At 49.0% G+C, this 25,010-nt stretch overlaps 1 protein-coding gene across 9 annotated transcripts in view; it reads left to right on the plus strand.

Moving 5' to 3' along the window:
• The window catches only part of CHCHD6 (coiled-coil-helix-coiled-coil-helix domain containing 6), a 101,827-nt gene extending 92,683 nt beyond the window's left edge, over positions 1-9,144 (plus strand). For 8 of the 9 annotated variants that reach the window (XR_213009.5, XM_040646789.2, XM_040646791.2 and 5 more), the window contains one exon: positions 8,607-9,144. Coding sequence is in view for 8 of the 9 variants with exons in the window: in XM_004944596.5 (XP_004944653.3) it covers positions 8,607-8,630 (24 nt within the window). In the remaining variant the exon portion in view is untranslated. Of the gene's footprint in view, positions 1-7,836; positions 8,038-8,606 lie in introns of those variants that run through there. The other variant, XM_046900008.1, reaches the window with a different exon arrangement.
• Positions 9,145-25,010: the final 15,866 nt, after the last annotated feature.

Raw genomic sequence — 25,010 nt, forward strand, 5'->3', positions numbered from 1 at the left:
CAGTGCCTTCCAGATGTGACCTTGCTCTTTTGGTACGAAGGATGGAATGAGTGAAATGGTGGTAGATATTTTAAATCTCGAAGTGATAAAACTGCTTTGTAGAAATGCTTGCTTACCTGGCTGGGGCAGCTATGGTCAATGACTGTAGTTTACCATTTTAAAATAGAGTTCTACTTTCTTGCTTTGCTCGTGCCAGGCAGGATGGCATGGGAATTGCTGGGGATGCAGGATTGCAGAGTGCTGGTTCTTGTGTGGGACACGATGGGGATTCTGGCTTGGATTAATGAATCTGTCCTGGCCTCTGTTTTTCCAAGAGTGATGAGAAGTTACTGATGTCACAGGGGTTTGTGAGCTCCTTTCTATATTGGCCATTTGGTGGGGAGAGAAATTCAGCTCAGAGGGCTCTTCAGAAGAATGAAGCATTTGAGTTTGTTCTGTTCTAATCCTGGTTACAGAAAATTGACGAATTCCTATTAAAGTCTCTTTAAACATAAAATATAAATACACGTGGATTGCACCACATTTTTTCTTTCTTTGTTCCCTTCTCTCTCCTCTTTATTTCCTTTATGGTTGTTTTTTTCCATTGAAGCGTTGCCTGCCTTACCCTATTGACTGTTCAGGTTCGGACCTGAGGTTCCTCTGTGCTGGCACAGACCCACGGAAGAAAGCTGTGGATTTGCTTTGTTTCCACAGGTTGCAAGTCTGAACCGAAACGTATGTTAATGATAAGGGCTCTGTGGGAAGAAGATGCAAAGAGGTGTTGAGTGACACTAGAAAAGAATGGTCTAGGAGGTGGGAAGAGAGGATGTAGCTAAAACTAAATACGGTGCTTGCTTTCTGCCAGATCCTTTGCAGCAGAAGCATGGATGTATTCCCAGCTGACAGCCCCCTCGTCTCTCTTTCCCCCTCCTTTTTCTGTCTCCCCCTCTGGGGCTGCTCTGTTAGGATGAGTTGCTTCCAAACAGACAATACTTTTCTAGCAGATAAACGGACACCTAAGAAGCTGTGCTGGTATCTATCATAAACAGACGTGCAGCACAGTGAGGGAAATTACAGGATGGGGACCAGCATCATTTGTCATATATAAAAAAAAAAAGGCCTAAAAAAGCCCAACCAACTCCCCCTCCACTTGAGCAGCGTCCACAAGAAGAGCAAGCAGCACACTCAGAAACTGTCGTTTTCTTTCTCAGTCTTTTAATACATTCTAAAAAGCTCCAGTTAAACATTCCAACTCGGACCCTGTTTGTAAAGGATGTGTTTTAAGACAGGTGGAAGCAGGTGTCTGTCCTGACGCAGATGCAGGACTATAAATTCGCAGTGGAGGAGATGGGAGATCATTATTTAGGAGGCTTTTGTGGCTTATTCCAGCATCTGGCATTCTACCAGGGCACCTTCTGAAGAGGGAGGGGGCAGGAAGGAGCTAGAGAAATGCTGAGCTGCAGTTCCCTGCCTTGTGCCCACGCAGCATGGAGGCTTCTGCATGTCTCGGCTCCTTGGTGCTGACAAGGGGAGCAGCAGGGTGAAATATTTGGGGTTTATCGGGTGACTTCTGGCATGGTTCTGAGGCATGGTTGAGTCATGTGGCTGTCTCAGCACAGGCCACTGACATCTCACGTCTGTTAGTTCTCTGTCTGCTTGCCTGACCTTGGTGGATGGTCTAATCGGCCTTTGGTGCCGGCCAAACAACCAACCTTTTTTTTTCCTTGTGGTTGAATCAGATCTTGCAGTTCCTGGAACCGGCTATTACAAAATAGTTGAGAGATTGGCAAGAGCTGGGCATGTAATTAATTCTTAAAAATCTGATGGTGAGATACCATGAGCTCCCATTCAGCAGTGCTCGGCTGGTGCAGAAGAGTGGCAGCGGTGTGTCAAAGGGCTGATTCTACTCAAAGATACTGCAGTTTCTGGATTGCATGCGAGCAGTTGAGGTAGGCTCCCTGTATGTTTTTTGATTCAATTTACCTGTAGGGTCTCTCCCGTGGCCCTGCTCTTTTTGGGTATCACAAAACCAGGCAGAAGTACATCTCACACCAATCTGCATGGAGTCACAGCCCTCCCTCTGCTCTATCCCACTTGTTTTTGCCTCATCTGCCTGAAAAAAAAGGGTGAGTGACATCTACACCCGTGCGGGTGAGATGAATATGGCTATCACGCAAATAAAATTACTGGCTGCCGAATAGCAACAGCTTAATGAAAATATGAACTGTTAAACAAATAAAGCCAGTCAAGCTCATAACACTTGTGCGTGGAATCTCGCTGTATCACTGAGCAGAAATAGAATTAGGCACAGAAGAAGCATATCGGGAGAGGTTGCCTCTGCCTGCCTCGCTGTGCTGGGTGTGCGGGGCTGGGGCGGGCAGCACTGAGCCATAACCACATGTGGATGTGCAGCTGCAGCAGCCACGGCTCCGAGCAGGTGGCCATCCTTGTCTCCCATCTGTGTGGGGCAGCGGGTGGCTCAGGATGAGCCCTCGGAGTTCAGAGGATAACTGAGGTTGCTCTGTCTCATTTCTTTTCTCTTTTCCCCCTGTCTCATCTAGGCTCGGTCTCTGAGCTGCGTGGACTCCCCAGCCTGCTGAGGATGCACTGGGACTGGGTCGCACCAAGCTTTAGTGCACCCTGCAGTGGGGAACATGGCACAATTTTACCTTTAATGTGTGCTTATTTTTCTGGGTGACCTTGTGAAATTTCCTTGCACTGGATCTGTTTCATGCCGTCCTGCTGCCTTCATCTAATTTGTTTTCTTGTGTATGTTACTGACGTCAAGTGAAGTGTAATTTGTTTGAGAAGTGGTGCTTATAACAAGGATCCTGCTAGTAATCCCTGCTCTGAATCCCTGTATACACAATGCTCCAGGAATAATTAAAGCCAGAAACTTCAATCTGGAGGGATGCACAGGGGAAGCCTGTCCTGAAATGAGGCTTGGCATAGCTGGCCTTCGTACTTGCAGTGCTTTTTAACAGTAGGGTTTGCTGGTTTTGTTCCAAAACTGGATTTAAGTAGAAGTTTGACATCCTGAATTTATGCCCCTAGTGCTGCTGTTCATCAGTCAGTATTGTTACTGTATCCTTTCTCTCTCTATTAATTTTCCTCAGTAGTCTGCAGAGATCATTTGCCAGCTTCTTTCCAATTCCTGCACCTTCCCGGCGCCTTGTTTTGTAATGCCTTGCATTTGTGTGCTTTCCATTTCTGTAATTCATTTAATTCAAAATATTGGAATGGCTTTGTGAGTATTTCTAGCATCTCTTCCTTCCGACAGGAGGTGACAGGTCACGTATACAACTTAATCCAAAGTCTTTTGGCTTCTGGGATTATTTCTTTTCCTTTTATCCACCAGGAATGGGGGTATGTGGAAGCTGTTGCCTTTCTGTTTGCATTTTATGAAGGTTGTTAAGGGCAGGCCTTGGTGGTACAGCAGTTAAGCCCTGCTGTCAGTGTCCCCCAGCAACCTCGTTACTGTTGCTGTCCTCAGTTTGTAAATGTCCTGGGTTTAGGGTTTGCAATAATGAAATTCTCTTGCATCAGTAAGTGGTTTTCCATTCCTTTTGGCTCTGGAAACGGATATTCACAGTTGGGTGAGGTTCATTTTAATCCTTACAAAACCAGAGCTGTATCTGTACAAGTTGCCGTTGTTCTGCTTTTGGATCCTCCTGGGACTAATCCATGAGCTCGCAAAATGCTCGGGGTGCCTCTGGCTGTGGGGCAGAGGGGTGCATCTTGACCAAGTCTAGTAAAGCCATTTCAGACCACTTAATGCTCAGCCAGTCCTTCACAGCACTTGTGATACGTCCTTTTCACTTGGCGAGAGGCAGAGGCACTAATGCTTGTCGAGGGATAAAGAAAACCACCGATAAGCTGCAGTGCGGGGTTGGGGTGACCGTCCTTGGAGGCGTTTAGTTGTGGAGGTGTGGCACTGAGGGCTGTGGTCAGTGGGCACGGTGTGGGTGGGCTGGGGTTGGACTTGGTGATCTGAGAGAGCTTTTCCGACCTGAATGATTCTGGGATTCTGTGTGAGAGGAAGGCAGAGTTCAGCGCTGTTAGGCACGTGGAGCTGTGGTCAGCAGCCAGCTGAGAGATGCTCTGGCCGAGCTGATGGGAGAGGCAGGCAGCAGCTGCAGGTGTGCTGGGAGCAGCCGGGGTGCAAAGCAGGCACTGCTTCACGGAGGTGATTTTCTTCATTTCAGTCCTTCGCAGCAGCTGGATAGCCGCAGTGCTGTGGGTTAGCAAAGCTCTGAGTGGTACCCAGGAGAGCAGGAACAACGAGTGGTGAAATGCTCTATGTCCGATTTTTGTCCTTTAGAGCTCCTGCGTAATTTTACTGGAAAACAAAAATTGTTTAAGTAATGGAACAGCCCCAATGAAGTTGTGCAGTGATGCAGAAGGGGTGAGGTAGGGTTATTTCCTTTCTTTCCATTACTTTTCCCCTCCTGCCTCGCCTCCCAAGTGTGGGTGGAAGCTGCGTGTCAGGCACCAGCCCGGCCCAATGGCTTTTCTTAATGGCAAGAATAAGATTAAATGCAATTAACATCGATTGAACAAAACCCGTCCTCAGTTTGCACTCCAATTAATTAATCAGCCATCCTTTCAGTGGCAACCCTTTGCAGAGCCCTGTTTGTTCCTGCTGGCCCTACCATTTTCCAGCACGTGTCCCAAATGAAAAGAGCTGAGCGTGGCCTGCTGCTCCCTGCTGGGGGTCCGGGGCTCCCGGCTCAGCCAGGGGCTTCGTGCTGCCTGGGGACTGCAGAGCTGCTCAGTCAGTGGCAAAGCATTTCTTGTGAAGCAAGGCTAATGATGGGAGCTCTCTCCGAGTTAGAACAATTGTCTGGAGGAAATCAATGTTAGAATGCATGAACAAACAGGTGAGGCTCGGAATAGCTGGAGATTGGTTGTGCTGGTAAATAGCTCGGTGTTCTGGCAGAGCAGGGCAATGTGTTTGACAGCACATCCTGGGTGTTTGCTGGAAGTGCTGCTCTGCTGCCCTGCTCTGAGGGCACTGTATGGGGAAGGAGCCGAGTCATCAGGTGAGCTCCTCTGCTCTGCAAAGCTATTAACGCCAGTACGGGGAAGAGGGACAACAAAACTCTTTTAATAGCATTTTGAATTAATGCTTTTTGTTGCTGCCAGGCGTACTCCGGCCCCTTCGTATTCCAAACCCAAGGACAGCAACTGTTGGACTCCTGAAGGATGAGGGAGACAGAGAGGCTTTTCTGTGCAATAACTGTATGGCACAGAAGTGCTACGATCCATTAGTCAGCACAGCTGCTCTGCAGAACAGCCAATACCCCGAATGTAACAGAACAAATTGCACATAACCAAAAAATACCTACAGCATACATCAAACCAGAGTGACTCAAATGTCCCTTGCAATGCTCTGGGGTGCTAATAGCCCCACAACAAATGCCTTATCCAGCAGAAAGGCCTTGAACACCCATCTTAGGACAGGTGAGGATTTCTGTAGTTTGTTACTGCCTCTTTGCAGGTGAACAGAGATGAAGTGGCTCAGTCACGTTACTGAAGTCTGCTGCATGACTACAGGTCTTCTGGGTTTGAGAAAACTGCCTGTGCGTGGCACAGAGCTGGGAACTATGGAGATTAATTTCTACTTTGTCACTGACATTCCGAATGCACTGACTCATTTGTCATGGGGATCTGCTCTCTGATTTCTTCATGGCTACGTGGTGCCCAGGTGTGCGAGCACCATGGTGTGACTGCTTGAAGGAATGTTACAACAAAGGTAAGGTATTCACTGGGGGACACTTGCAGGGTGTAAGACTACCTGTGAGACTAAAGGCTGGTTAAATACATCTTGGCCCAGTTGGGGCTTGGAGGACTGTGTCTGGCAAACCCAGAGGGAAGAGGTTCCTCAAGGCCTGGAGTTCACAGGGGAAGGTTCCACCTGGAGCCGAGGCATGGAGAGGATGCTGAGCTCCTGCGCTGAGACACAGCTGTGATGGATTGCCTCAAACCCCATGCTGAAGACACAGTTCTTGTAGGTGGTAGTGCCGGGCTGGAGCTCTTCAAATCAAAGCCTGGTGTCCTAACACTCGGAACAATTTGCTCTCCCCTCTGCATGAAGGACACTGGCACCATCATTGTCCTGATTCATCAGTGAGTGCTTGCTGCACACTGCGGGGCTGTTTGCATCCTGAGCTCTTACCTAAGACTGCAGCAGAGAGCATCCGAGGCTGGCTGCGGGGCAGTTACTCTGTGATGCATCGCTTAACTTCAGGCTGAGCCTCAGCTTGATTAATTGGGAGGATCCCATCATGTGGGAACAGCTTGTGTCTGTGAGCTGCCTGGGCCTGTTGCTTGTGCAGCCTGGCCGGTACATCTGCAATGCTAAGAGAGTGCAGCAGAGAAAAGGCTGCTCCTTCCCCTTCTTGGCTCCTCCTGTCCAAGGTAAGGTAAGGTAAGCATTGTAGCAGCCCTGGGGCATCTTGCAGGGAGGATTCAGGTTGGAAGGGACCCCAGGGGGTGCCAAGTCTGGATCCGTGGGGCTGCAGTGCTAGCTGGAGTTGAAACACTGGTGTGAACGGCTGGCTTAGCAAAGAGTGGGTTTAGTCTTGGAGAAGTGGTGTCCTTCCACACCATTACACAGTGTGTGAGGCATGAAATCAATGGAACTGTGCTTTTAAGTAGTTAGCCACAGGTTTATGAACTGACGGCTCAGGAACAGTGAAAACAATTTTGTGCATATGGTGACAAGTGTTTTCCTCCATCAACTGCTAACTGAACAGGAGGCCCTCAGAGTCTCCACGTGCAGGCATGCTACAGCTGGGTGATGCTCTGCAGGATCTGCTGGAGGAGGAGAGCTCTGATCTCTGCCTCTGACCTCCAGTGCTGTTGGTGTTAATGATGCCTGCACTGCACAGCACATTCCCGGAAGATTTGGGGCTGGACAGGTTCAGAGACTGTACTCTGGTTTCCTGTTGTTGTTTGTTTCTCTCTTTTGAAGCAGCACAGAGTGATTGACAGTATTGTTACCTACATCTTTTGTTCCCAGAAACTTCCCTTAGTGTGAGCAGCACAGCAGGAAATTGGTGTCTAGCCTGTTTGGCATCCCATCAGCTTTTGGTCCAGTGATTGCTGCAAAAGATTTTGGGAAAGCTTAGTCATGTGGTGTGAGATGGAACCTGATGTTTTTGCACAAGGAGTATTTGTGAGCCTCCAGCTGGATGCGTCCTCGGAATGTGGATGGGCCAGGCTGGGAGGAATTGACTGAGGTTAAGTGCTGGCTGTTTTCTCCTGGATAAGTAAAAGAATGTAGTTATGATTATGAACACGAAATTGTGTAACCAAGGTTTTTTTAAAATCGCTTTAAAGAAAAGTTTTTGGTGTCTTTGTAGGGGTTAACTGCAGAGTGGTCACAACGATGGCTTTATCACAAAGCGTAGGGTTCTGTGACACTTAACTGAAGTGTTATGGTATGAATACAGCAAATTACTGCATTGCAAAATGGATGGGGAGCTGTTGCTGCTCTGCTCATTGCATTTTGTGTGAGTGCTATTAGAATTTTTTAAAATGTGTTGCACTGTGTGAAATTTGTAAGTCACTAATGGTGAGAAAAACTACCTGGGAAATTAGAGGCAGTCAAGTAATACTGATGGTTCATTTGTCAGATTTGTGGCTAAGCTTTGTCTAAATAATTTGGCAAACAATTTTCTCTTAATTCTTGAATCTCATGAAGCCTCTCTGGTTTGTTGTGGTCAGAGAAAGGGCTGTCTTTGGAGGTGTGTGGTCACTGTAGTCTGAGCATGCTGACTTTGCAAGTGTTAAGCAGCAAATATCCGCCTACTGTGCAGGAGCAGCCTAAACAGCACCCTCACCTTCCAACAGGCACTGCCACGTGTGGTAGCAGCACTGTCTTGCAATGCGTACCAGAAACTTTCAAGGAACCACAGCCTCCTTCCTAAAAATGCCTGCTACACAAGAAGTAGAACCTAGCATGTGTCCAGTTGGCTGGGCGATGGAATCCCATGCAGCTGACTGTTCAGCTGTCTTTCTGTGGTTGGCTTTAGAAGGGTTCTGTAAATGTGGGTAAGTACTCTCTGCTCCGTGTGTTCCATTTTAGGGAGGGTTTGTATCTTAAGATAAAAGTTCTTAGTAGGATAGTCTCTGAATTCTCTTATTTTCTTTCCCCTCTTAGCTGGTCCTGCTCCAAGCGTTGGGATGAGTGGTGTGTGTTTGGCAGCCGCTGATCTGAGTGCTCCCATGTCCTGCTGGGGCTGAGGCTTAGTGTGGAGCTGTGCTTACTCCTGCTGCTCAGCTGCTCTGAGTCCCAGCTGGGTCTGTGGCCTCTCTCTCCTGCTGCAGGCCATCAGATTTAAAGTCCTAATCGTTTACAACTGACCTTATATTCTTGTTCATGGAATCAGCCTTGCCTTTGATATTATGACCTGCTCTTGCTTCCACAGTCCTCTGTCCCCTTGAGTGTCTGACTGCATTTTGCAGAAGGCAACACCTGATACATTTTCTGAGGGATTTTCTGTAGTCTCTCAGCCCAGGCAGTGTTACTCCTTTGTTTCTGAAAGAAATAGTCCAAGGTCAACAGCTGTGTAACTAACTTGCTGCCTTTTCCTTTCTCTCCTTTTTTTTTTTTCTTCCAGGAGCTTTTAGTTAACTCTGGATAACATCAGCCACCAAAGAGCAGAGGACAGGGACCACAGATGCCCCTGGAAGGCCCAGCATCCTTCTGGATAGACGCTGACCAAAACTGGTGCCTTCTGCCCTTCATGGTCCAAGACAACGATGATTCCTCTTCTAATGGCCTGCATGTATTGGTCTATGTGGATGCTTCTGGAGCCAGGCAGAGGGTCGTAGGAGAGGGGAACGCTGTTCCTTCCTTTTTGTATTGTAATAGAATGTAAAGAATGGCCTTGACCCCAGCACGGCTTGTCGCTTGGAGGCGTACCCCACACAGGCCCGGTTCACCCTGCGCTAGCTTTGGTTTCACCAACGCCTGTCTGAGTTTCAAGAGTTATCTTTGTCCATTTGCTCCAGAATTAAGGGTCTGAAGTACTTGGAAATAACCCTGACTAGCTTGTTGGGATTAACTGTTCCTAGCATGCTCTGATTGGCTACACCAGCAGGCACGTTCCTTCCCTTCTGAGGTTCTCTCCTAAATAATAAAGTGTTTAATGGTCACTGTGTGCTGTGAGATACTTTCAGTCCCATGAGTTTGTAGATTGCTGTTTCCTACCTCCTACCCGTGCCAACAAAAACTCCCACCAAGTATGGGGAATAGGAGCATTTCCAGTCACAGTTTATAAATCACAAAACTTGTTTTAGGTCCCAGGCTGAATGAGGTTGGCTTATTTGAAAGTACTTGGAAGAGTGCAAAGTCCTGGCCAAAGAGAATCAGTGCTGGTGAATCATACTGAAAAACACCCTGCCTGCTGAACGCAGAGCCCTAGCTGTCTGTCCTTACTCGAGCTGTTGTGTGCGGTTCCTTCTCTGCTGTCCACTGTGCACTCTGGCCTTGTTTGGTTGTGGGCCTTCTCCTCGTGGAGCCAAGTGGGAACTCTGCTTCTGACTCATCCTGCCAGAGGAAGGTGCAACAGATATACCTGTCAGTAAAACAGGAACAGGTCTAGTTCATAACTTCATTCCCTTTCTCTGCCCAAAGCCTCTCCTCCACTTGGCAGCTCCTGCTGCTCGTGTCCTCCTTACTGTGTCTGACAGGTTCTGAAGAATGTGATCGTGGATTTTTGGAGCTCATGTCAGATTTTAATGTAGTGTTTATGAAAATAAATGAGGGGAGCTGAGAACTGTTTCCTATGTTATATTCTGCTTTAGGGCAGCAACTTAGAGCTTCGTATCCTCATTAAAGCAACAAAATTCCTTTCCTTTTGAGAGCTGATGCCACAACTGTCTTCTTCCTCAGAAGCAATCTTTGCCTGCTTGTTGGAATTTTTGCTAACAACACCTCTTCATCACTGTGCAGGTCAAACTTGATGCCTCCAAAGGAAGAGGGGTTTTCCAAAGCAAAGTAGGATACTTCGTGTCCTCAGGTCTGTTTGTGACAGCATTAGGTGGGCTTCTGCTGGGACTGCCATGCTGGCTTCTGGATCTGCTTGTGATAGCTGGGTTCTGCAGAACTGCAGGACTCCTGATGCTGCATGTGGAGGTATGAAGAAGCAAGGCCTGTCACTGACTAGATTTTAAATAGTTGTTGGTCTAAAGAGGAAAAATACCTATTTTGTCTCTTCTTCATTTTCCTCTTGCCCCCAATTAATGTAGCCTTGGCATAAGTAATTTGCATGTCATTATTTCAGCTGCCCTAAATTGGGGGGGACTATGATGCCAGGGCTGATTATCAGGCAGCACTGGACAATTTTTTTCTGTTAGGCAACCGTAATACATTTCCACGCTCTTTTATAATGAGCTTTATTTACCAAATTGGCAATTCCTCTGTTGAGAAATAACTGATTACAGTATTCAGGGAGTTGCTGTCATCTCAAGATACGCAGGTGTCTGTGGAACATAAACAGATGCGATCGTTCAGACAGTGAACTCAATTGATAGAGGGTAGAGGAAAATATCAGCCATAAAATCATAAATGTAACATCTCCAGTTAATGTTGGCCAGGTGCACTGCGGCTGTTTTGCAGCCCAACAAGGACAAAGTGGCACTCTGAGGCCATGCAGCACCTCCAGATGAGGGACTGCTTGATTATTAGCTGAAAATATACCTCTTGTGCATCATCCTACTTCAGTATTGCCTTGCCTAACCCGCAGTCTCTGAGGACAGAAATCAGTTCATCATGCAGCACTAAGGTTGGAAACTGCTCTGTCCTGCCATGCTAGGTTGAGTTTCAGTGATGAATGTCTGCAGACTTCTTGGCGACCCCGAGTGTGGGGATTGGGGCTCAGCTGCCCACCCCACAGCTCTGTCCCTTTCCTTTGGTGCTGCACAGCTCCCATGAGTAGTTTTGTTGCTGTGGTTGCCCTCATCATCAGCCTGGGTAGCTGAGCCTGAAAAAAAAATGACAAGGAGAGATGTTGATGGGAAACTGCTGAAGATGAAACGCAGTCTGCAGAGCCGCAGCTGCCATCTGGGTAAGAAATCTACAGGTAATGCAGCTTCAAGAGAGCTGTTTTTGTATTCCTCACCTGTTCCTGTATCACAGAAGCCCTTGCAAAGATGGAAGAAGCCCTACATCCCCTCCTAGGCTCCCTCTTCTCCTTATGTTTCTCCATAGCTGCTTGTTGGATATCTGGAGCATTAATCTTTTTTCAGGTGAGATTGTGACAGCAGGTCTCAGTTATGCTCTGAAGTGGCAGAGATGGTTATTCCTGATGGTAGTCAGTGCTGAATAGATGTCCCTATGGCACAGCCCCTGTTGCACTTGGCATTAGTGGGCAACTTGGACTGCAGGACAGACAAGGGCTGAGCCTATTGTAGATGTTGAATGGGAGGCAGTTTCCTCCAAGGCAAGATGAGGTAGGGTAGGGGCAGCAAGCCATGCTGCTGTCTGTGCCACGTGTGCTGGATAAAAAGGAGCTCTGCCATGTCCAGGGCTATGACCTTTTTCACCTACTAAAACCAAAACTGCCTGGTGCCAGATGCAGTGCTCTGTTCAGCCAAACCGCTGCATGTCCGTGTTGCCTGCCCGGTTACTGTGGTTCTGTGTGCAAATTGGGTAGGTGTGTGTACAAATGCACCCAGTAATTCAGAGGCAATGTGCACAGTTGTGGTAATTTCATGTAAAAATACAGGCTTTCAGAGTGCCCGCTTTACAAGTACAAATTGTTTTAGAACCGGCCAAATGAATGGAAGGAATAACCTTTTTATTCATGCATAATTTCTTGGTGTTGCAGAACAAAAACAGCAAAGTAAGAGGAGATAAAGCAAATAACAGAGCTGATAGAAATTTTCCAGTAGGCTTCAATAGGTTTTTAAATGAAACATTCCACGAGCGCTTTGAGATGCCGGTGTGCAAGGACATCTCGGGCTCTCTAAGCACCAAATTTGTGATCTTGCATATGAACACAAGCCATTGCCTCCTGTTGTTAATATTTCACACTTGGCTTTGCAAGATGTTTTATCTAATATCCTCTCTGCATTCAGGCTTCAACCAATCCTGCCTTGTCCACAACAGGAGAGGCTGGAGGAGGAAGGCAATTGCCAAGCACGTCTGTAATCTACGTAGGAGGGTTTTGTGTAGCTGTAGGGGGAGAAGAGTAAGTCTCATTTCCTATTTTATAGTCTGCTGAATCCTGTGATCTCATGCTGTGTGCTCCTTTCCTAGGCAGAATTTTCCCATTTGTCTTTTGAATTATTGTTATTTTTTATTTCCAAACTGGTTAAAAGTGTTTTGCAGCTTGTCGATAAATTATCTAATTCCCTAAAGCCTTTCACTGCCAGTCTTCTACGTGTCTCAGGACCACGCTCTTTGGTTTGCCTGGCGCCTTGGTCTTTTCAGGTTAGAGCCGGTATTGATGCTCCAAGAGTTGCTGTAATTCAGTGCTCCTGGTTTAAATGCAACTGCAACAGCTCTCTTTGCCCCCCTCCCGCCCCAAGCAGCTATTGCACCCTCTTCTCCTTTCAGCTGGTGTAGCACTCTGGGGAAACTCATGGGAGCCAGTTGGGCTGCTCAGAGTCCTGCAGGTCTGCAGCCTCACACCTGCTCCTCTTGTTTATTTTTTTTGTCCTTGGCGATGATGGATGTGATGCTCCCGAAATGACTTGCCTGACCTCCTGAGCTGTCAGCCTTATCACTGTTCTTTGTGCATGTCTTGGCTTCCTGTCGCTGCACTGGGAGACTGAAGGGCAATGGGGACTGAAGTGATTAGCCTGGGCCACCCTCTGCTCGATGAGCTTGTTGGGACAGTAATGATGATCCCACCCTGGTGTTAATTACCCAGCAGTGGTCCTTGCACAGCCTGGGGCAAAGCTGGAGGGAGCAAATGGAGCAGCTGTTGGTCTCAGGAGAGCTCCATGTCAAAAGTGTCTTGGATTTAATGACACGTGCTCTTTTCAGACTCTTTACAAAGGTTGGCACATGGCAGTGAGCTTTCCTTTGCCACGCTGCAAGGGAGAGCAGCAAACAAACTTACAGTTTCCAAGTTGCAGATGAAATCAGCTGCTCCTTCTGGGGTATGTAACAAGCTGCACCTGATGCCAGCTTCCCTTTGCAAATGGCCTAAATTAGATGTTCTTCCTGCTTTTGCTTGATGGAGTAGAACTGCTTGGTCCAGCAAATCCTTTTGTGCAAAGCGTTATGAGATGTTGCGGCTTGTGTTTGGTTCCTGCTGCCTGCTGTTGCATTATGTGGGAGCTATAGCATGAAAGACTTGTTACCCCAAGGAGAACAGGGAGTGGGAGCTGAAGTTTACTCCTGATTCCTACCTTTGCCCCCTCCTTTGTTTTCAGGAAGTTTTTTCTTTTTTTAGGAATAAGTACAATTTCTGATATCTTTGGGGTGTATTTGCTAATTAGCACGAGCCCAAACCAAGCCCTTTGGCTCACAGGGCTCTGTTTGGAGGGTCAGGATCTGCTCACCCTCTCAAAAATCCTCCTTTAGTACTGAATTAGTACAGGGTTGATAGCTGTGGAGAAAGCTGTCTTCATCTCCCATCTCCCGCTGTTAACGTTTATGGCAAACTGGTGCATGTGGTTCAGTACATTTCCTATTCTATATTAAAAATGTTATCATCGCTGTTTAAGACTGGGAAAGATTACTGGGTCAGCCAGACTGTGAAGTAGGAAATGGTATAGGGCAGGAGCAGCGAGAAGGCCTTGGCTTCCTGGGTGTCATGCTGGAAACTCAGAATCCTTTTGGGTTCTCTGCTGTTGCTCCTTTCAGATGTTTTTTCTGTACCACTGAGGCTGGACCTGCTCTGAGGCAGCTGCCCTCCTCTGAAGGCTGCGTGCTTAGGTGTGTTTTGATCCAGTTGCATCATTAACCTGTGTACATACTCTAAAGGATGTGAATGGATAATTTAAACCCTACAGGTGATGGAATACCCCCCTGTACCATGGATGACTTCAGCATTCGTGCCGTGAGTCAGCATCCACCTGCTGAGGCCGAGCAGATGCGGGCATGAGGGTCCCTGCGTTGGTGCTCTCTTGGTGGTGTTGGGCTCTCACCGAGGTGCTGGAATGGCTCCAACCGGCAATTATTTTTCTAACAGCTTTAGATCAGTTTTGTATTATTTAGTTCTTGAACTGCCTGAGCTAATTTCTATAATGGGCACCAGCTGAGGGACGTCAGCAAGAATGAAAGGGTGTTATTTTTTCCCTCCTACAACTGCACGAACATCCTTCTGCATCCATTCTCTGGGTGATGGAGTCCATCGACAAAGCCAGTTTGATTTTTATTTTCTATGAATGGGGAGTGCCACTGTAAGTCAGGATTAGCTAAACATAACATTAAAAATAAAGCACAGCTATTAATTTAATGGGTTCCTCGTTACAACCATCATAAAACAAGTAAACAGGAACTCTGCCAGTGCTGCCGTGCATTCCCCCTCCGAGCAGTTGAACCAAGGGAGAGATTTGAGTTTGTGCCATTTGATACAGCACTGAGCGCGTGTGGCTCTTAAAACATTAATTCTTCACTTTTCCTTCAGTAGCCTTTCAGCTGCCGCAGTCCTGCTGGTGACTGCGAGGAAGCTCCGAGCCTTTAACGAGCCGGGGGGAAACGCCGGTTCAGGATTTAGCTTAAATCATATCAGCAAAAATAAAAGCTCACTAAAGGCAGAGAAATTACTCTTTATGGGCTGCTTCAATGAAATAGCCTTGATAGTCCCCTTAATCCTTATTTACTTATTTTTCTTTCGCAAGCCTTCTTTGTACTGCGTGTTTTTCCCTCTACTCCTTAGCTCCCAGTGTGCTGTTGCCTGCCCGTGATAACTTCTTTGGATCGCAATTTATTGGATGAGGTGGCTCGGTGCTGTGCATCTGACGCCGGGCGCTGCACGTGGCCTCAGCCTGGCGTCTGCGTCGTGCCACAGAGGTGCTTTCCTGCAGGCTTGGTGCTGCTCACAGACACGGCTCTGCCACTGCACCTTGGGGCTCCAAGCGTGGCCCAACGGAGCGCGAGCTGACAGCAGGCATACCTGGGTGCTGGGCTTATTCCCAACTTAATTTGGTGCTTGCGCGGTGCTGCGGGGGAAATGCTCAGCTGTTTATTTCTCTGCTGCGTTCTTATTGTTTTATATAGTGCCTGTGGTGCGCTGAAGTAAGTGTTTGCAGGCTGACGGGCAGTTTAGAAAATTGAATACCCACAGTAATGTATTTCATATACTTTGTGGCTGCTTTCCCCACCATCCTAATGAAACCCAGCCACGGAAGCTCAGTGCCAGCTGTCGGCTTCACCCAGCCAGCAGTGGGCCTCACCTCCACGGTGCCAGGAAAACAAACTGAAAGGAAGGGTCGCAATTCAGTCTGCGGACAGACAGAGAAGAGAGATTCAGCTGCAGTGCCTAAGCCGATAATCTTCTTGGAAGCACCCTCAGACAGCAGGGCCTGGTACTTCAGCTCCTCCAAGAACAAAACGTAAGTCCTTTCTGGAGGCTGCAGGTGGTCTTGCACTGCTTGTTGCTGATAGAGAACTCAAGTAGTTTTGCTGAAGGCTATTTTCAGCCAGTGAATGAGTTAGATCTATGTAGATAGGAATCTGGCCTTCAGGTGACAATATACAAGTGTGGCATCAGGAGAAAGAGGTGTTTGCTTTCCCTTTGTGACTGGCGTTTGTGGCCAGGTGTTTCAAACCATAATTTTGGTTAAAATAAAAACCCCAAAACTCCAATCAGCAGTGCAAGGAATTGCACAGAAAAGAGGCCAACGTGCTTGCCATGATTTTAAGCCAATCTTACATCATCCTTCTGAGCACAGCCATAGTCACTGCCCACTGGTGCTTACCTCGCTGGAGAGGTCCAGCCTTAAAACCTCTCAGGGAAAACCAAACCCACCCATTAACTCCAGAGGTTTCTAATAAGTTGTACTAAGAGAGAACTGGGCTCGAGCTCGCTTTTGAGCCACTGGGAGTGAAAGTTGATGCTTTAACACTGCTACAGACCTTCCAGCCTTCCTGGGCAAGGAGATGGTGATACAATCACAGCTCATCTCAGGAGGCAGAATTCGGCCATTCTCAACTCCAAAGAAAATTAGATTTTCATAAGGAGTACAAGGTAAAAGATTCCTGAAGTCAGAAGCCTTTACCATTCACTGTGAACGTGGACAGTGGGGCCACAAGTATGATGTGGCTCAGCCCAGCTCCTGGCCCTGTGGCCACACAGGAGAGCCACTTCGCTTTGGTCCAGAGGTGTTATTTCACCCAGCCTTCTATTTTAGGGCAAGCAGTTTATAAACTGGTCAGTAATATTTTCTCTTGTTCTTCCACAGCTCTACAAATCCTTCATCCCAAAAAACGTTTTGAGGTTTTCAACTTACGTTAAAGCCCTACCTGAATACCGCAAGAACAGAACCTTTCATTGCGCGATGTCCGTGTGCCCAAGAAGGCTGTGCCCGGCACACTGCTGCCTTGCTCCTGCTGAGCCTGAGTTTTTGGGGGCGGGAGGGGAAGCGCTCAAGGAAAAGGAGTAGTAGAAATATACTTTTGACTGTGGAAAAAAATAGCACCTTCGGTTCTCGTTTCCTAAGGCTCCTCCAAGACCCAAGAACTTGAATTAGTGAGTAGTGGTGGGGGAGAAGGGCAGAGCTGAGCAATGAGTGCCGCTAAGGTGCCCTTCATCTAAACTTCTTACCTGTAGGCTCACTGGTGCTTTTGTAGCCCCTTGGAGTTGACAGTGGATGGAGGTACTGCAGTACCCCAGGAATGAGATGTGGATGTCTGGAGCAGGCTCAGCTAGCTTCTGCCCTTCCTAAAGCACTCTGCAGGGTCTGAGGCTCTCCGTGCAAACTGATGCTGCTCTGCCTCCTTTGTATGCTCCGTAAGTGATTGAGTGTTTGTGTTTTATTAATGCCAATAACTTCAGCTGTTGGTACACAGTTTGATATTTATATTTATTTGCAATATCCAGACTTTGTACTGCCTAGATTAATCCTCAAGTTAATCTGATGCCGAGCTATTATTGTGACAATTGAGTATACAACTTGACATTCATGCTGTATGTTGTGTGGCTAATTTATGTAACTCAATTTATAAATTACACAAATTGGTTCCATAATTTACTGCATACCTTGTACACTTCACCGTAATATTCCCAGTTTGCAATTTAAACAATACTTATAGTAAGAATAATTTACACTGAAGACTCTTGAATAATTTTGCAATCTATTCCTGGACAGATAAGGAGCCAAGTTTGCTAAACAAACATTTACTGGTGTTGTGTTTAACTTATTAATCTCCTGTCCCAGCTTCAGGCTGAGCTGTAGCCCATCCTCACACCAGGCCTCATGGCCTTCCAGAGCATGGGGATGGAGGGCTTCTTGCAGTCACCCCCAGACACCAATCTGTTGTTACCCGTGGTGCCCTGCGCTGTCCTGCTACCATGAACGGATGTTCCCCTTTGGCCACCTCCAGCCTGTGCCATCAGGGCACCACGGCTCCTCCCAGCCATCCGTGAGGCCAACAAACACTTATTGATGTGCCCAGCGCTGGCACATGGGCAGCTGAACCCACGCAGCCCCCACACCTGCGTGGGCAGACCCTGACCCTGCCTGCTCCGTAATCATCCGCTGGAAGCCGAAACAATCAGGAGCCTTCGCTCTCCCCTCCCTCCCTTCCCCCCCCCCCCCCCTCATAATTGTTCCTGGCAAAAAAAGGTTAATTAAACTCAGAAAATATCCCTTTTCTCCCCACTCCTAAGCACGAGGCCGCTGATTTTCTCTTTATATTTGTATCCAATTAATTCCCGCAAAAGGCTCCAACTGTATTTTTGGTATAATTTCTTCCTTTGTCTCTCTCTCTCATTGTTAATCCTCGCATATTCAGTTTTTCCCCTCCCTTTTCCCCTAGATTTGAAATTCTATTACCATTTCAGAAGGCAGGCGTTTGAAGAGAAAATTGAATACCCGTCCAGCCTTGATAAGAAGGGGCATTCGGCGCTCCAGGTAATTTGTGAAGCGGATTTCTCCCCTCCGCTGCCTGTGAGGGGGTACGGCCCCGTGTCCGTGGGGGCAGTGCGGTGTTTGCTGTGCAGCCCAGGCCTGGGCGGCTGCGTGAGGGGATGTGAGGAGCCGGGAACAAACTGCGCCCCAGCGGGGTGCCCGTTCTCGCTCGTCTCACAGCTGTGCCAACGACAGAGCTGCGGGCTGGGTGGGAAAATCACGAGTGGGGACGTGTGGTGGTGACTCCCTGCGCCTCCTGGCAGGGACCTTCTGGCAGGCAGCACGAGGTGGCACTGTGGCTCCGCGTTCTGCTCCTTCCCCGGCAGCCCTGGCTCTGCTCCCGGGGGCTGCGGGGCACTGAGCTCCGCTAGAGCCGGGGCTGCGTCCTTGTGTAGGCCGAGGCCTAACGGAGCGGTGCTCCTCCAGCACGGCGGCACCGCCAGATAAGGCGTAAAACAGCTAGAGCCTCCGCGGGAGGGCTGTGCAGGTGGCGAAGGGGCTGCACGGGGAGCACGGAGGCCCCTGGGTCCGTTGGGGCCCACAGCAGCAGCCCCACATCCCTCTGCTGCGTGGATCACATGGCTCTGCTGAGCTGCTCTGAAATGTGCCCTCTTTCTTTGCCTCGGTCTGTGGTTTACTTCTGGCTCTGCAAACTCTGCCACACTGCACTTTTGTGTTTAAAAGCAGAATTGTGCTTAGGCATCAGGTCCTGAGCTGCAGTTAGCACCGGGCTCCCCTCAGGTGGCTGCTCCACAGGGACAGGGCTGCCTCTGGGCATCTTGGGGTGCCCGGGGGGTGCTCTGGGCCCGGCTGCTATGGCTGTGCTGGAGCAGCACGTCCTTAAGTCCTCTGTGTGCTGGGAGCTGGCAGTGGAGAGGGGTGTCTGTGGGCTGAGGGGCTGGGGCAGGGCAGGAGGCAGCCCACAGGACGCAGGAGAGGTGTTGGGGCAACGGGGTCCAGCAGCACACTTGTGTAGTGGAGATTCCCTCTCTAACCTCATGGGTTTTTGTAGCCCAGAGCCCAGACGGATTGCAGCACACACAGCCTTGTGCTGTGCTTTATTACAAGCCGGTTAATAACTCCGTACTGATGGTTTGTTAAAGGAGTTAATTTACCCTGGACTCTTTGCTCATTTAGGCTGCGAGGCTCAGCTGAGGTTACACTAGCCTGAGCCCTTCCAGTTTGCCTCCGGCACCAAATTCACCCTTCAGGCTCGTGCCTGGGCGAGAAGCACGTGGACAGGGCTGGGTCCCTGCAGTGCTGCTGGCACCGCTCTCCTTGTGCCCTGCAGTTCCCGTGCCATCAGCAGCGCTGAGCGCAGCATCCTGCCCATCCCAGTGACCAACAGGTAGCCGAGCTGCCTTGCGGCACCGCGCTGCGAGCTGGCGTTAAAAATACATATTGACATTAAAAAAGGCCCCTCTGTACCTATTAATTGAAGTCATTAAATTTAATGGGATGGTTATTGCATGTTAAATAAATACCAGCTAATTATGAAAAACATATTTGCCAAGGTTTAACCATAGAAAAGATGCCTCAATTACATGGTTATTAGACCTCAAAAAATATACACTTTTAATAATGAAGTGACATTTAAATAACATACATTAACTGTCTTATTAAACGCTGATTCTTTTCATATTTGAGGACTTTAATTTAGAGCGTTTTCCCTGCCACTAACAGTCCCATGCATCATTAACTGTCTTTCACTCATCATTTTGTAAACTTTTTTTTTTTTAATCAACAGGCTGCACTGCCTGTAGTCGCTTTTGTTCTTCCAGCTCCCAGCTCTCCCTTCGGGTAGTGGGGGTTTGCCAGGGAAGCATGCACAGAGAGAGGGAACTTCTGGGCTGCTGCTTTGAATCACTAAAGCCCTTCCTAAGAGCTCTAAACCCCTTCCTCAGTCTGCCACCCTGCAGTACCCAGGCAGCTGAGCTCGTCAGGGCTTCTGGCATATCCTTTTTGAGAGGATGGTTCTGCGCCTCTCTTGTTGTCACAGGACTGATCGGTCTGTAAAGAGCAGCCGGGATTGGGACAAGAGGAACACCGGGATGCAGTGGAAGCACAGAGCTCTGCGGTGACCGGGAAGGGATGGGCATTTCAGGGAGCTGCCTGGCACTGCGGCGTGGCTGTGAGCATGGCAGGGAGCTATACAAGCAGAGGGCTCGCAGACTCCTCCACTTTAATGCATTTATTGATTGCAGTGAACACATCAGGGTATAATTTAGAAATCGCTCTCCCAGAATCAATCAATTAAAGGCCCTGCTGGTAATTTAGGTGCCTTTTAGTTAGAGCCCCTTCCCTTCCCTCGCTTGCACACCTCGCCATTCCTGCTTTGCTTTCTGGGGACTCCTGTCTCCCCTGCCAGAAGCTGGGTTCCTTTCTGTCTAGGACAGCCTGTGCCCGCATCTCCTGTCAGCAGATCTGCTGCTGTTCTGGGAACCAGCACTGCCCCTCTTGCCTCCCGAACCAGCCATTATTTCCAGCATATCAGTGTGCCAGGGCACAGCGGCTCCCAGATCGCTTGTAATGCTTCCTGCACCGAGGTAGATAATCCGTGTTTGGGAGACCTCAGTGGGCAGCGATGGGTACAGAAGCACTTACTTAAATTAATGATGAAGAAATTAAGTCACTGGCAGCAGGGGCTGCCTGCCTATCCAGGCCCAGAGAGGTTGGCAGGCTGTGCTGTGGGCCCAGAGGCAAAGCAGAGGCAGGGCTGGTTTGTCTGGGGAAGAACTGGGGGTTTCAAACTGTATCTTGTTCACCAGGTAGGCTTTCTACTTGGATTCCCTGTACGGAGGACATGGGATGGTTGGAGTGTTCTGCATTGGTCGGTGTCAGCCTCCTTACCCTGATTTTGGCATCTGTAATATTGTGGAGTTTATTTAAAAAAAAATGGAAATGAAACATCCTTTTAAAAAGGAAATATCAGCCTCTTCTCTGCCAACACACGATTCCTCAACCATGGCTAAGAATTTTTGTCTTTTTTTTTCTCCTTACTGTGGTGATGAATGTTCATCAAAATGGTTGTGAGTTTTCTTTTTGTAAAAGCCTTCAGCAAGTCAACATTTTCTGATGGAAGAAAGATGAGGGAGAAAAAACAAGTCTCCAGGTATCTCAGGGCTGAGTTTGAGGCTCTTTGTTTGCCCTTTCTTTCATACCCACTGTTAGAGGTGCATGACTTGAAGTTGAAGCCAGTGAAACGGTTGGAGCTGGAAACAGTTTCAGACTGAAGAGATTTAGATTGGATGTAAGGAAGAAGCTTTTTACAATGAGGTGGTGAGGCACTGGCACAGGTTGTACAGAGAGGTGGTGGTGCCATCCCTGCAGACAGCCCAGGTCAGGCTGGATGGGCTCTGAGCACCTGATGGAGCTGTGGTGTCCCTGTTCAGTGCAGGGGGTTGGACCAGGTGACCACCAATGGACTTAAAAAAAAAAAAAACCAAACAACAACACCTCTCAGGATGGCTCCTGGGTGTGAAACTGAAGCTTGGATGCTGTGCTGCCAGGAGCTGCTGCTATGTATTTCACAGTGCTGGACACTTCATCCTCGCCAAAGTTTGTGATGCTTCTCAGGGGATCTCTGAGCTGCAATATAACATCCCTGTGTAGGCAAATTGACTTAAGTAATGGTTTCTGCTTTTTTTTTTTTAAGGTATATTTATCATATCTTTTATTGAATAGAATTAAAGCAGAATTAGAAACTAAAATAACTTTAATTACGAACTTCATGATTCAGTATGTTGTAAATCCTTCAGCATAATATTGTGCCATAAAAATGCTATTTTGTGATAATTATTATTATTATAATTAATGTTCCTTAATTGCTAATGTCGCAGGCATGTGTTATCTCCCAGGTTTTCTCACAGTGTCTTTGGAAGAGCTCCTCGGTGGGGATGCAGAGAACTCAGCTGGATGCAGGCACGTGGTCCATTTAAGGGCGATTGGAGGGGCTGAAACCACCTGTGCTGCCCCTGTGTGCCTGCTGCTGGGGTGGGTGTCTGGAGGTGCCTGTGCTCTGTCTCATGCTGGTGGCACCTGAGCAGGTGGCCTAGCTGTTCTGGGGGCTGCTTGGGGCTGCCTGGCTATTGCAGCAAAGCAGCGTGTAGGGCTTTGCTGGGCAGTGCATGTGCTTCCGGGAGCTTAGGGTGGCCTGGGTGCTGGGCTCCTTCTGGTTCTCCTTCTCAACCACCTCAGCACACAGCCTTGCTCGAGTTTTGGAGTAGCAAGAGTGAGCTGAATGCCTTTGCAGTGCCCGCCAGGAGCCAGCAAACCCCCACACATAGTGCTGGGAGCAGAGCTGCAGGGTGTGAGCAAGGTGGATGTGCTGGGGAGAACTACAGTGCTCCAGAGAGGGAGGTGGTGGAATGGCTGTGAGCTGCTTCCCAGCACCAGTGCGTGCCTCTCACCCTGCTCAGTGCTGAGTGGAGGGAGCCACAGCAATGTTTCCACTCTGGGATGTGCAGATGGTGCTGTGTGCAGAGCATCCTGGGTGGTGCAGTGCCAGGAGATGTGGTGCTCTTCATACTGGCTAAGCCTAGCAACTCAAAGCACCAAAGTCCTCTTAAGAGGAGGATGGGAAAGCGGTGGGATTTATGCCTTGGCTGCAGTGGAGCTGAGCCACTCTCATTAGCATCGTTTACGAGCTCGGAGGACGCTGCTGGTGTCTGGAGGCAATGCAGAGAGCGAGTCCTGAGTTCTGGTGCCAGCCCAGGCCCAGGTGCGAGGGAGGAGCGAGGAGTAAAGGGATGTGAAACTCCCAGTGCCAAGCATGTGAATTTTTCATGTGACCCAGAGGCCTCCCTCATACCAGCATGGGGCTGCCCAGGAGCAGCTGAGAGCGGGAAGGCACGAAAACAGCCACCGAGCCACCTGCTTCGCAGCGGTGAGTGTGCACGGGGTGAAGCTGAAACCAGGATACATTTTTAATGATGCAGGCAGGGCTGAGTTTCTTTAAATAAGACTAGACAATGAATATGCGCTCTGTAAGCTGTGTAGTGCACCACAGATGCATTATTTACAGCAGCTTCTTCCTTGTCCATTTAAATTTTACATGGGCACTGGAGAAAGCAAAGGGACTCCTTGGCGTCTCGTGGCCGCCCACTTGTCCCATGTGATGGAGATGAATTTCTCAGCTGCCAGAGGGTTTGGTGCTGATCGCTCCCCTGACTTGGATGCTGGGGGAGCAGCCAGCCTGGGAGATGGCACATGGACAGGGGAGCAGCTCTGGCAGATGTAAACTCAGCCAAACCAAAGGGTGCCTTTTCCTAGTTCCTTTCCCAAAAGGAGGTGATGGGGAGAACAGTGACCTGGGTTTTAGTCTTGCTGATGCATCATCTGGTCATAATCACCATGTTCTGTCTTCTCCCTGAGCGTGAAATGGAAGAGGGATGCTATTAGACCACTGCATGACCCTGTGTCCGTACGGCACACTGAGCACAGCGGCTCTCTTCCTGGCACTTGTGGAGAGACAGAAAGCCTTTGGGAATTGGGAGATGAAAGAAAGTCATCCTGAAGGGGAGGGAGGAGGTGAATCTGCTCTGCAAAAGGAGCACTCAGCTGACCCTGGCCGGGGAGGGAATAGGGGGGTGGGAGTGAGCAGCAACATGGGGGCTGCAGCATAGGGGATAGAGGGAGGTGTAAATATCCCCAGAGATGCATTGCCTGATTCCAGGCAGGCAGGCCAGCCAAGGCGGTGAGCCCTGACCTGCACTATCCTCAACCATTAGCTTTTAGAGTCAACATCTGCTGCAATTAACAAGGGTGAGGGGCAGCGTTGGGACAATTTGTCTTGCCTTCTTCTGTCTCTGCAAGACTGACAGCAAACCTCTGCTCCCACCAGGTAAAATGCCACAGAACCTGCTGCGGCTGGCCATGACGTACAGCTGAGTCACTGGATGCCTGGTGGCACTAAACATGCTGATGATCATAGTGCACCCTTTTGCAGGCTGCAACAAATCACTGCAGCTGCATGATCTCCCCTGGGTATCTCTGCCTAGCTGTTGCTGTGTGATCTAATGGGGTGGGGGGTCCCTGCATGGTGGCAGATGAGGCAGTGGCACCGCATCCCCGGTGTGCTGGGCAGGTGTCATAGTGTTGTGTGTCTCAGACTCTCTGCAGAGCAGTGAAGTTGCGAAGTGACTTTCTTTCTTCCCTTCAAAGTTGCCCCGACTCGAAGTCAGGCCTGTCTGCTTTTGGTTCCCGCTGTGCAGGGAAGCCTGGATGTGATTCATCAAGGGATGTCTGATTTGCTTAGCGGGGAGCCCTCCGGCTGCCAGGTGGAAGCACAAAGTGGTTCGTCAGCAGCTGCAAAGGTGGGTCCAGAGTCCGGGAACTGATGGACATCAGGCCTCTCTCCATGGGCCTTGGGAGATGGCAGCTTGACGGCTTGGAAAATAGGCTGAGATGAAGGAATATCAATACAGAGAGAGAGCTGTTCCTGCCGAACAGCCCCAGGGCAGCTAACGTGAAATGCTGGTTGTCTCCCAGGAGTTGACAGGTGTCTGCATCGGGCTTCCTGCTAATTAAGCGCTGTTGTGAGTCGCAGGCAAAGGGATGGAGGAGCCAGGAAGAAGCTCACCCATGAAGGTATGGTTGAGGGGCCCCTGCAGGGCTCCTTCCCACCTGGGGAAGTGCTGTGTGAAGGACTGGTATATGTGCAGGGAAGTTGGGGTGCTCCCAGACCTTTCTTTCTCTGGATCTCACTCCCTCCTATGAGGTGTCCTGCTTAGCCCGGCCAACCTCTTGCTTTTCAGCCCCAGTTGTGGGGACCCTCTCACTGTAATTAATGGCAGTGCTGATAGAAAATTCTCCAAGGAACATAAGCACAGCAGGGTGGAGGAAGGGTCTATTAGCAATTCTTTGTGGGCACCTGCAAATCCAGAGGGTGTCCATAGCAGCAGGCACAGGATAAAAGCAGGCAGCAAAGTGTCTCCCTCACTATGGGATAGGAGGAACGGCAGCCCCCGTGCCACCCTGGGTCCCTCCTCAAG

This window comes from Gallus gallus, chromosome 12 (assembly GCF_016699485.2).
Source record: "Gallus gallus isolate bGalGal1 chromosome 12, bGalGal1.mat.broiler.GRCg7b, whole genome shotgun sequence".
Classification (NCBI taxonomy): domain Eukaryota; kingdom Metazoa; phylum Chordata; class Aves; order Galliformes; family Phasianidae; genus Gallus; species Gallus gallus.